The following is a 13035-nucleotide window of genomic DNA, read 5'->3' on the forward strand; positions in this document are numbered from 1 at the left end:
AGACAAGACAGTAAATTAGACCCTGCACTATTGCTCAGCTGTAACAGAATTGACCATTTGCTTGCAGAAAATGCTGGACTATCTAAAAGACAAGAAAGATGTGGGTTTCTTCCTCAGTGTCCAGGCTCTAATGCAGACCTGCAGGTATATTGTGACTGGAGGTTGTTGTCATCTCACATTCACACTTGTTAATTGATTCATTAAATCAGTGTTTGGGGATCTTTTGCAGTGTTTTGGACCTGAATGCCTTTGAGAGGCAGAATAAAGCAGAGGGTCTAGGTATGGTGTCAGAGGAGGGAACAAGTAAGTAGAATGTGAATAATCTAGAATCTTTTTACCTCAAGATTAATACCAATATATGGTCAAAAGGAAGATTTTAGATCAATACAGAAAGCTCTGAAGATATCATTTGAATGTATAGAGTAACTATATTGCGTATAGAGATAAACGTGTAGACTTTAGTCTTGCACATCGGCTCCAAAACTTAAGGCCTAAATTAGATATGGCATCCAAGTATTCAATCATCCATCTGTAATCATACATGTTTGGTCATTCTAACATGGAAATGCATATCATTTTTGTTGACCAAATTTATCAGTAGAAAAAATTAATTGTAATCATATTGTCATACACTCCATTTGTCTCCAGATGTAATAATCTAGTCTAATATAATGTCAGTAAACAGATGATGAAATTGGCCATAATTAATTCCCTTTTCACTCCATGTCGTCTGTTTGCCCTCAACTCACCATCCCTTTTTTTCCATGACTATACTTTTGTCCTCCATCTCTTTTCATTCCTCCTTTCCTTCACGGGCCTCAGACATGAAGCTAGAACGGGGTAAATAATGCCTCTGTTCCTCTATTTTTCATTTCTCTCTTCCTGTCACTCCTCTCTGTCCCTTTATGTCTTTGAAATCAGTTTTGTTTGAAACTTTGCTTTTTTGGTTTTGGAATAATATATATATATATATACCTTATGTGTATATATATATATAAATCTTATCACTCAAGGATTTGTAAAAACATCTGTCAGTCACATCACAAATACAGATCGCAGAACGGCGTATCTGACTTATTCATTCACACTGACAGAATGTGGCTGAAGTGTTTTTCTTTCTCCCCTTGAGTGTTGAAACAGATCTACTGTAACTCTAGAACTCTGAATTGTGTCTAATCCATAGAAAATGAGAAATAAATGTAATTATAGAATTTATATATGCTGCATTTTAGTTATTAAGTGTAACAGACAAAGAAAATTTTTTATTCATAATGTTGGTTTTTGCATTAATGAACTTTCCTTTCATGTATTTATAAGCATCAGCTTTGTTTTTACATCGAAAGAGGTATTAACCTTAATATGACCACACTAAAATTCTTAAGTTGTTTTTTTAACCCTAACAAATACATATAACTTGAACTTACCAAATCCAGCCATTGGTTATGAATCGAGCCAAATCTGATCTAACTCTGTCTTGGCTTCACGATTTGCACCTAACATTACCCTATATGCCCTCCTCTATTTACCCCTGCCATGAGGTCATATTTAATCCAGTAATCTATCACATCAAAACAGAAGGCTATGTTAGTGGACAGCAGTTTAGCATTGCAACTTAACATTTTGTGAATTTTATATGCAACAAATTTGCTGAAATGATCAAAGAAGCTATTTGTAAACAGATCATTCCCTGCTGAAGGCTTTGACTGAATATGATTTTCATGAATTTAGCTTTGTGTAATGACCTCCTCCCTCCCTCCACAAACACAGCTGAGGTTTAGGATTGCAGTAGGTCTGTCCCGCATGCTAAAGTACCATCTATGTTAGGGCTTCATGTTGTAATTAATCCCCCTCTGTTTTTGAGCCACAGTACATGTGATTGTATATCAGTGTTTTTATATCTGTTTTCTAATAGGCACATTATTGTGTATGTGTAGTTTATGTATATGTGTCACGTTATTTGGGTAAAGTAATTCTGTGATGTGTCTCATTTTGTGCTGCTGTAGTTCAGTCTGAGTTAAAGAACTAGTGATTATGCAAAAGGCTGTGTCTCATTCCACTCCCTAGTTCCTAATGACTGAGATCCATGACTGAGATCTTTTTGGTATCGTTTGTTGTATATTGTTATTATATCTGTTAAAATTACAGTAGCACTATGAAATATTAGTTTGCCCTCCATTTCTGATGATTTTACATGGCATCAGTGAATATAGTGAGTAACTCATGCTCACTGGCTTTATTGGTGCTTTCTAGGATTGTTTAGTGCACTAGGCAGGATACATTGTCATACATAATACTGAACTGGGCAGTGGATTGAAAGACTCCCAAAAAAACTAAATTTCCTGCCTATCTCTTGTAGAAAGGGACAAAAATATTGCAGTTTGCACTAACATTATAACATGAGAGATTCGAGGCAGTTTGTTTTCCCTAAGCTGTTTAATCTCTCTTTCTTTAGCTTACTGTCTTTCTCTTCTCAGTTCTAATCAGACTGCCCCTACACTAAACCTGTGATGAGTGTCGCAAAGACATATTCACCTTTATGTGATGTATTCCCACATATTTCCTTTCTTCGCATAGGTGAGAAGGTGATGGCTGATGATGAGTTCACTTGTGACCTCTTCCGCTTTCTGCAGCTCCTCTGTGAGGGTCACAACAATGGTGGGTCCTGTATCTGCACGTAAATTAAAATGCAGTGAATATGAACATTTGTACTGTGATTTATTGCAGTTTATGCCCCACAACCATTCTTTTTTAAAAAAAAAAAAAAAACATTGATTCTGTCATTATTTACACACCATCATATAGTTCCAAACGAAGAGCCAAGTTTCAAGGGTTTTGGGAAAGCAATGTTGTCTGTAGTACAGATTGTGTTTAACCATCTGAGTTTACTTCACTTTAGACTTCCAGAATTACCTCAGAACACAGACAGGCAGCACCACCACCATCAATGTCATTATTTGCACAGTGGATTACCTGCTTAGACTACAGGTGAGGTAATTTTACCCTCGAAAACCCTGATAAAATGTTGCTTTCTGCACACTTATTGCTTTGTGGGTATTTATTTTCTCTCTCCAGGAGTCGATCAGTGATTTCTACTGGTATTACTCTGGTAAAGACATCATAGATGAACCAGGCAAAAGAAACTTCTCTAAAGCTATGACTGTGGCCAAACAGGTGTTCAACAGCCTTACCGAGTATATCCAGGTGCATCTTATTATTATTATTATTTTGATCATTGACATTCTTATTCCATTTATTCACTAGATTCAGTTATTTCGGTCTCTACAGTACATGTAGCAACACAAACCCTTTTGTGATTGCATAGTTGGTTGCAATGGTTGGATTTTCTCCCTAGAAGAATCTACTTGATGTATAGCACATATAGCGTCCATATATTAAAGTTATCCTTCTGTTTCAGGGTCCCTGCACAGGCAACCAGCAGTCCCTGGCCCACAGTCGCCTGTGGGATGCTGTGGTGGGCTTCCTGCACGTGTTTGCCCATATGATGATGAAACTGGCTCAGGTAACCGATCTAAACTTGATTCTTCTGTTATGTACACTATTTTGTGTTCATTCTCTCTGAAAGCATTAGATCACATAGCTGAAATAAACATTTATGAAGTTGGCTTAGTGTTTTTTGTACGAGTAATTTCTCAACTTGATATATGAGTAGTTTTTGTACAGTGTCTCTGCATTTTGTCTTGTCAGTGGATCTACACACTTTCAAAAGGCTTATTTATTACTTTAGTGGCTAATAGAAAATGCATGAAAATTAAACTATAGTAGTTACTCATGTAGATCTGTTCTTAATGATTATATTACATGCTAATGTTAAGAACATGTTACATTCCTTTTTAAATTTTAAACTACTAGTGTGTTGGAATGTAATACTGTTTTTGCTCTCAATGCTTTACTGATTAATTAAACTGTTTTTCATACGCCGTATGCAGGGAAGAGTATGTATCACTCTATTTATCTATTGAAGTGATTGTATTTGAGTTTTCCCCATTCATGTTCCAGATTCCCAAATCCAGGTTGTTTGAACCCAAGAATATACATTTGGATGTATTCAAAGATCCCCTTGTTTATTTCTGTATATTTTAGCTGAAGTATTTAAGATTTTAAACTCAAAATCTAGTGTTACTGTTCATTCAATATGATGATTTTGCTTAAAATTTCTGCAAGAAATGAAAATCTGCTATAAGAATGCAAACAAGTGGGTCAAACAGCCTGAGAAAATGAATGGAAGGCAGTTAACATAACCCAGAAGAAACATGTGTTTTCAGCTTTATATGTTTTTTTTTTTTTTTTTAATTAAAAAAGTGTTTTGTACTTTATATAATTCTTCCTTTGGTGTGCTGTTTGATTTTTTTTTTATGATTTTCATGATCTCTTGTATGTATAGAGTGTTTCTGTTTCTAATAATTAACCCCTGTTATTGTTGCTGCATGCAATAACCTGCATTTAAATGTTGCAGCATTTTACATTATCCTCAGCCAATCTGATAAGGTAAAGTTTCTTATAAAGATGCTAATGTATTTATTTTGTGTCCATACCCTTAAACAGCAAGTTAAACCCTCATAAATAATGAAGACCTTATTATTCCCCTTAAAAAATTGTTTACAATCATTCATTTCTGTTCATTTAGATTAGATATTTATTATATATCGACATGCATTTTAGGTTATTTTGCAGCTAGTATGTCAAATCTGTTTTCTCGTAGGATTCCAGTCAGATTGGTCTTCTGAAGGAATTGTTGGACCTTCAGAAAGATATGGTGGTCATGCTGCTGTCTTTGTTGGAGGGTATGATAACAATCTTGGATTTATGTTCATCAATTTCACATTATTCAGTCTAGACCTGATTACACTGTATGGCTCTGTATTTGACAGGTAATGTTGTAAATGGCACCATTGCTCGGCAAATGGTGGACATGCTAGTAGAGTCCTCCAGTAATGTAGAAATGATCCTTAAATTCTTCGACATGTTCCTCAAGCTAAAGGACATTGTTGCATCTGACGCATTCCGCGACTATGTGACAGACCCCAGAGGTTTGATTTCCAAGAAGGACTTCCAGAAAGCCATGGACAGCCAGAAACAGTACACACCTTCAGAGATTCAGTTCCTACTGTCCTGCTCTGAGGCAGATGAGAATGAGATGATTCATTACGAGGAGTTTGCCAACCGGTTCCAAGAGCCAGCGAAAGATATCGGATTTAACATAGCGGTGCTGCTTACCAACCTTTCTGAGCATGTTCCTCATGATACCAGGTTGCAGAACTTCCTCGAACAAGCTGAGAGCGTTCTGAACTATTTCCGCCCATTCTTGGGCCGCATTGAGATAATGGGCGCCAGCAGGAAAATTGAGAGAATCTACTTCGAGATCAGTGAGGTGAATCGTAAGCAGTGGGAGATGCCTCAAGTCAAGGAGTCCAAGCGGCAGTTCATATTTGATGTGGTCAACGAGGGTGGTGAATCGGAGAAGATGGAGCTTTTTGTCAACTTCTGTGAGGACACCATTTTCGAGATGAATATTGCTTCACAGATTTCAGAGCAGGATGAGGAGGAGAGAGAAGAGGATGAGGAGGAGGAACCTGAAGGAGGAGGTGGTGATGAAGAGGGTGGTGGTGAGGAGGGCCAGTCAGAATCAAGCTCTGCCTTTGCCGATTTCATCCAAAGCATCATGAATTTCCTGGGCATGTTCACCTTTAGGAATATTCGCAGACAGTACCGTAGGCTCAGAAAGATGACCATCAAGGAGATTGTGGTAGGACTTGTTACCTTCCTGTGGACAATCCTCATGGGCATCCTCCATTTCATTTACAGTGTGTGTAAAGGTTTCTTCCTGCTCATCTGGCATACACTTTTTGGAGGCGGTTTAGTTGAAGGGGCTAAGAACATCACTGTGACAGAGTTATTGGCCAGCATGCCGGATCCTACACAGGACGAGGTGCACGGAGACCTACCTGGAGAACCAAGGGGCGGAGAGGAGCAGGATACTGGAGGGATAACAGACTCAATGGAAGCAGGAGGGGGAGAGGAAGAGGATGAGGACATCCAGGAAAAAGACGGTGGGAAGATTCCTGGTATCGATACACCTGGTGGACTTGGAGATATGGGTGACACCACCCCAGTGGAACCACCAACTCCAGAGGGCACTCCAATAATGAAGAGAAAAATGGTATGTGGGTTGTCATTTAGCTAGTTTCCTTATGTTTCTTCATCAATGTTCTAAACAAAGATGTGTGATGTTAGTCCTTGTTTATTTATGTTGCAGCAATCAGAAGAAGCAGGACCTGAGCAACCTCCTGCTATCGAAGAACCTCCTCCTGAACCTGAGAAAGCAGAGTGAGTGACTCCCAAATTTCCAAAGGGAAAACAAGACATTGTAATGTTTCTGTTTGATTCTTTAGGGTATTTTAGATGGTTTTACCATTTTAATGACCATCTTCTATGTATAACAGCACCGAGAATAGAGAGAAGGCAGAGAAAGAAGCAGAGGTCAAGCCTGAGACAACACCAGAAGAACCAAAACCTGAGAATGCCACCAAAGCAAAGAAAGAAAAGAAATCAGCCAAAGGGGCAGGATTTGAGCTCTGGAACGAGCTGGATGTTCAAAGAAATAAATTCATGGTAGGACAACATTCTTATTTTCTTCTTAATCTTCAATTGGTGAGTTTTAGTTACTTTTGATTTGCTGTTAATCTCCACTTCCATCTACAGAACTGTTTGTCCCGTAACTTCTACAACCTTCGTTTCCTGGCTTTGTTCATCGCCTTTGCCTTGAACTTCATTCTTCTGTTCTACAAGGTTATAAAACGTATTTTAGATTTTTACACTGTTTTCCCTTTTTAATTTTTGGTTAATTTGGGTTTTGGGGCTCCTTTTATATGTCATTTTGTTTAAATTTTCAAATATTCATGACCATTTTTAATTCATTTCAAAATGGCATGCCTCACAATAATGTTGCTTTCAAATGCACATACAGTAGATATAAAAAATAAAATCTAGTTTTTAACAAAAAAAACAACAATTAAGATTGTTTTTAAGACACTATATTTTTATTTCACCAGGTATCTGATAGTCCTCCCAATTCTGATGAGTTTGAAGGCTCAGGCATGTTTGAAGGCTCTGGCCTGTTTGAAGGCTCTGGGGAGGACTTTGATGGCTCTGGCAGAGAGGATGGAGCCGATGATGATGATGAGGAAGGTCCTGTGTATTATTTCCTGGAAGAGAGTACCGGATACATGCAGCCCACTCTGTCCTGCCTGGCCATTCTGCACACCGTCATCGCTTTCATAACAATCATCGGATACAACTGCCTCAAGGTTTGAATCACTAGTTTCACTTTTTAGGGCCTGAACTTGTATGATTATCAGTCTTGATTCAGGTTTGTTTTTATTTAATTCTGATCTTGAATATGTACAAGAATATTCTTATTTATTTGTGCTTTGAATAAGTGATCATGATGTCATGGTCCTTTAGATTCCACTGGTCATTTTTAAGAGAGAGAAAGAGCTGGCGAGAAAGCTGGAGTTTGATGGTCTTTACATCACTGAACAGCCAGAGGATGATGACATCAAAGGCCAGTGGGACAGATTGGTGATAAACACACCGTAAGTGTGGAGACATCTTGATTATAGAGCTGTTTCTTACAAGATATATCTGGAAATGGACACGTTGACTAAAACGAAAGTTGACCTAGATCTTGTTTTGAGGTCAAATTTGTTTTGTACGTCTTGTATGTGGTCCCTAATTTATGTTTTCATAATGCTCTAAAATAAGTGTTCTAATAAGTGTACATTAGCAGACCTAGCCAGGTCATAGTTTTCCTTTAAAAACTAATACTCTTTATCATTGTTTTAGCTCCTTTCCCACCAACTACTGGGACAAATTTGTTAAGCGAAAGGTAAACCAATGTTCTTCCTGTTAGTTGGTGTTTAGGTTTAAAATGAGTGCATTTATGAAGCTATATTATTCTTGATCCTTTTGTTAAGGTTCTTGATAAATACGGAGATATTTATGGACGTGAGCGAATCGCAGAGCTGCTGGGTATGGATCTGGAATCGCTGGATGTCAGCAAACAGCAGACAGACAAGAAACACGAAGAGCCAGACAACTCCATGCTTGCATGGTATTAAAAATACATCACTAGTGATATGTAATTTTGTGATATTTTATTTAAGATATTACATTTAGGTTATGTGTTATTTATTTGCCACTAGTGGCACCAAACATAATCGCAAAAATATTGATTTTTCATTTTTTTATACGCTTCCCCTATCTGCTATTGGTCAGCCAAACGGATAATCCTGCCTTAAAACTACATTGGTCAAGGCTATGTTTTCATATGATGTCAAGGTTTAGATTTTCTTTCCATATTATTTTTCAGGCTCACTGCCATTGACATCAAGTATCAGATCTGGAAGTTTGGAGTTGTGTTCACAGACAATGTAAGTCATTTTTTGTGAAATACTTTTTTTTTCTTTTTTTTTTTTGAAAAACAATGTTCATGTCATGTGCACTAAAGTGTTCTTTATTTTCAGACTTTCCTCTACCTGGTGTGGTACACAGTGATGTCACTTCTTGGACATTACAACAATTTCTTCTTTGCTTGTCACCTTTTGGACATTGCAATGGGTGTCAAGACCCTGCGTACAATTCTGTCCTCCGTCACACACAATGGAAAACAGGTACAGTCAGTACAACAAAACTCAAATCAGTTCTGGAAATCAGTACTGATGCACTGGTTGACTCTGTTGGATTGTTTTTAGCTGATGATGACTGTGGGTTTGCTGGCTGTGGTTGTGTACCTCTATACTGTGGTGGCCTTCAACTTCTTCAGGAAGTTCTACAATAAGAGCGAGGACGAGGATGAGCCGGACATGAAGTGTGATGACATGATGACGGTTGGTTACTTCATTATACAACATTATTGGTATCAAATTGTCCTTTAATAATGAATTTCTGAGTTTTACCACTTACCTCTGGTGCTCTTCTGTCATTTTTGACCGAAACATTTTACGTTTTGTTTTTTAGAATTTTTTACTTCATCAGAATTGTATGAAACATGGTAGAGGCTTTAAAGGTGCCATCGAATGAAAAATTGAATTTATCTTGGCATAGTTGAATAACAAGAGTTCAGTACATGGAAATGACATACAGTGAGTCTCAAACACCATTGTTTCCTCCTTCTTATAATAATCTCATTTGTTTAAAAGACCTCTGAAAAACAGGCGAATCTCAACATATCACCGACTGTTACGTAACAGTCGGGGTGTACGCCCCCAATATTTGCATATGCCAGCTCATGTTCAAGCTATTAGACAAGGGCAAAACGTCTGGATGTGCACAGCTGAATCATCAAGGTAAGCAAGCAAGGACAACAGCGAAAAATGGCAGATTTTTTACAGTTTATTACTGTATTCACGGAGATAAGAGAGCTGTCGCTATTTTCATTTTTAAACACTTGCAGTCTGTATAATTCATAAACACAACTTCATTCTTTATAAATCTCTCCAACAGTTTAGCATTAGCCGTTAGCCACGGATCACAGCCTTAAACTCATTCAGAATCAAATGCAAACATCCAAATAAATACTATACTCACAGGAATCGATGTATGCATGATGAACACTTTGTGAAGATCCATTTTGAGGGTTATATTAGCTGTGTGAACTTTGTGTTTGCTGTTTAAGGCAGTTGAGAGCTTGCGGGGGCGGGGGAGCGGGAGATTTAAAGGGGCCGCACGCTTAATCGGTGCATATGTAATAATGGCTCATGTAATAATGGGGTACTTTGAGCTGAAACTTCACAGACACGTTCTGGGGACACCTTAGACTTATATTACATCTTTTGAAAAGGGGTTCTAGGGCACCTTTAAATCATGGATATGATTCGAAAAGGTTAAATAAAAATCCTGAAAAAAATATTCACACTTGTGCTCCTCGCGGTCAAAAATGACCCTATTGGAAATGAATGGGAGACAAATTTCATCTAGTGCAAACTTTTGGTACTGCAGCCAAACAAAATCTTACTGAAAGCTCATTTTTTTGAGATATCAAGCTCAAATTTGGAACACAACTTGTTTAGATGTACGGCTTTGATTTTCTTGCAGTTTTAGAGTAAAACATGTTTTTGAAACTAAATATTTCATATAAAAATTGAAAATAGTATTTTGTGCATTTTTCATAACAATAAATGTAAAATTCTGTAACTTTTTTAAAGTTAACTTTAAAAAAAAAAAAAAATTCATTTCAGCAATAATTTGTCAAGTGTCATCTTTGAAAAGAGATCAAAATTAAGTCTGTGCTCTAAAGCATTCAAAATTTATTACAGTTTAAGTTGGAAATTTCATTTTCAGGTCAATGCTCAAAAAGTGAATAAGATTATAACTACAGCGTAAATATAATTTAGTACCATAAAATCCCTTAAAAATATTAAATCATAAAACATTGAAATAAAATATAGTACATTCATTTCATTGAAATAAAAATTAATTCGGCCATTTTTGACGGACACGCAAAGAGCACCAGAGGGTAAATGTTGTAAAACCATTTGTTGTCGGTTGTTACATTTTTATTTTACAGTTCTCCCCTAACTAAAACCTGCTATATAATCCAACAAATCTCTCTCTGTTTCTCTTGGCAGTGTTATCTGTTCCACATGTACGTGGGTGTGCGGGCAGGTGGAGGTATAGGAGACGAGATTGAGGACCCAGCAGGGGATGAGTATGAACTCTATAGGGTGGTCTTTGACATCACCTTCTTCTTCTTTGTCATCGTCATCCTGCTGGCCATCATTCAAGGTAAGACTTATTTTGCTATTCAACTTGAGTAACGTCCTAGCAAATATACAACATAAAATCTTACGTTTGGAGATTTATTGCAGGCTATGAGATTTCATTTTCTGGATTAGATTGAAAACACTTCAATGCCAATGCATGTTTGTCTGCACAGGTCTGATCATTGATGCTTTTGGTGAGCTGAGAGACCAGCAAGAGCAAGTAAAAGAAGATATGGAGGTACTGAGATCATTACTCTCCAATATTAAGTATTTATATACTTGGCTGTACTGTATGTCTGATTTTACACATTGCATTGCTTCTTCAGACCAAATGCTTTATATGTGGTATTGGGAGTGATTACTTTGATACAACTCCACATGGCTTTGAGACCCATACGCTTGAAGAACACAACCTGGCCAATTACATGTGAGCGATCCAGTTTTATTGCACCTTTCTGATGTTATACAATCTCTCCATCTCCAGACAAACAGAATTAATGTTTCTCTCTTCACTAGGTTCTTCCTGATGTACTTAATCAACAAGGATGAAACGGAGCACACTGGGCAGGTGAGTCACAGTGTTCATACCTCATCATAATTACAAAAATGAAAAGTGATTTAAACATATAGGATATGCATGTGTATTTGACAGGAATCATATGTGTGGAAGATGTACCAGGAGAGATGCTGGGATTTCTTCCCTGCTGGAGACTGCTTCAGAAAACAATATGAAGACCAGCTTGGATAAATGCAATTCTGTTTTGTACCTAGTTTTTAAACTAACAAAACTGTTGTGATGTTATACGACAACCCATGTTTTATGTACATTTATACTTAGAAATGATGTTCTAGACATGCACAGTACCATATCATCTGAACTGTTATCCACTCAAAACGCATGCTATTTATTCATAGTAAGTTTTTGGGTAGTTTTTAAGTATCTGCTCATTTAAAATGTTCATGTTGCTTGGACCTCTTCTAATGATTCTTTAGTGTGTGTCACAATAAGTTATAACCAAGTACCTGAAAAGTACCTTTTGTTTCATAAATATGACAATTTTACTGTATTTGATGTTCTTGCAGTTTATAAGCATCCACTGCGTCCCACTTCATAATCACCTGGAACATCAGAATTGACTGTGAAAAATTAAGTGAATAAAAAAATTTAATCCAAATGTGTAAATAATCATGACAGACATTGCGATAAACTGTAGTTTAGCTGTTTTTGAATGTTTTTATTCAGTGATTGCAAAAGCATTACATTCTTTAAGCATAATATTTGTGTACAAACATCTACTCATCTTAAGTCTTAAAATTGCAAATTCACACATTGTATATGTTAAACATACCAAAAAACATATTGTTTAATACTACAGCTGAACACACGCTACAAATACAAAAATAAAATCTTGATGAAAACAAACACAGCACACATTATGACATACATTTCAGTGCTGCCAACAATGTTTAATTTTAAGATTTCAGAAGCATTTAAGACCATTTCCTAAGAGATATAATAACAATATATATATATAGAGAGAGAGAGCGACTTGTCTAGTTGAAATGAAACTGCAACTACATTGCTAATTAGCAGCATGAATCACAAATAACTCTAAATAATCAGATAACACATGAGTTGGTAGGTGGTGGGCTTTTCCCATAAATACACAAATCATTTTCTAGAACTGACTTCTTTTTGCTAAATATATCTGTTATCTCATTGCTTCCACAAAACTGTTCCAACAACTACAGAAATATCACGTACATTAAATTGTAAAACAGCGAACATAACATGACTAGAAAATAATTCCACACAAATTAATAGTCTGAACATGAACACAATCTAGGGAGGAAAAAAAAAAAATTAAAAGTGCTTACATGACTACTATAGTGCAGCTACTGCAACTGAACAGAAAACATGTCATCTTTATATAAAAAAAGAATGCAATTTCAATTATAAGCACTATCCTGCTTAAACAAAAGAACATAAGGAAAAAAAATGTCCAAAAAATCCTTGTTTGGATATGTAACTTTACTCTGAGTAGATTTTTAAAAACAAAATGTGTGCAAAATGCCAATACTGGTTTTGACTAAGATTCATCATTATATAATATGAAAAACCTGTTTTTAAGCTGTAAATGTTTTACTTCTCATCAATCAAGCCTAAACTCTCCAATTTAATTGCCTCAGTCAGATTAGGATTAGTCCACTTTCAAATAAAATTTTCCTGATAATTTACTCACCCCCATATTAT

General features: G+C 36.5%; 1 protein-coding gene across 1 annotated transcript in view; it reads left to right on the top strand.

Moving 5' to 3' along the window:
• The window catches only part of ryr1a (ryanodine receptor 1a (skeletal)), a 61504-nt gene extending 49548 nt beyond the window's left edge, over nt 1–11956 (top strand). The window contains 25 exon segments of the mRNA XM_048180843.1: nt 68–144; nt 230–303; nt 823–840; nt 2575–2655; nt 2897–2985; nt 3073–3201; nt 3416–3520; nt 3948–3953; nt 4721–4802; nt 4890–6178; nt 6275–6345; nt 6462–6630; nt 6721–6807; nt 7071–7325; nt 7483–7613; nt 7864–7906; nt 7995–8131; nt 8390–8450; nt 8544–8690; nt 8772–8906; nt 10647–10803; nt 10955–11019; nt 11108–11208; nt 11298–11349; nt 11434–11956. Coding sequence (XP_048036800.1) covers nt 68–144; nt 230–303; nt 823–840; nt 2575–2655; nt 2897–2985; nt 3073–3201; nt 3416–3520; nt 3948–3953; nt 4721–4802; nt 4890–6178; nt 6275–6345; nt 6462–6630; nt 6721–6807; nt 7071–7325; nt 7483–7613; nt 7864–7906; nt 7995–8131; nt 8390–8450; nt 8544–8690; nt 8772–8906; nt 10647–10803; nt 10955–11019; nt 11108–11208; nt 11298–11349; nt 11434–11529 — 3657 coding nt within the window. The 3' untranslated portion in view covers nt 11530–11956.
• Nucleotides 11957–13035: the final 1079 nt, after the last annotated feature.

This window comes from Megalobrama amblycephala, linkage group LG2, assembly GCF_018812025.1.
Source record: "Megalobrama amblycephala isolate DHTTF-2021 linkage group LG2, ASM1881202v1, whole genome shotgun sequence".
NCBI classification, from domain to species: domain Eukaryota; kingdom Metazoa; phylum Chordata; class Actinopteri; order Cypriniformes; family Xenocyprididae; genus Megalobrama; species Megalobrama amblycephala.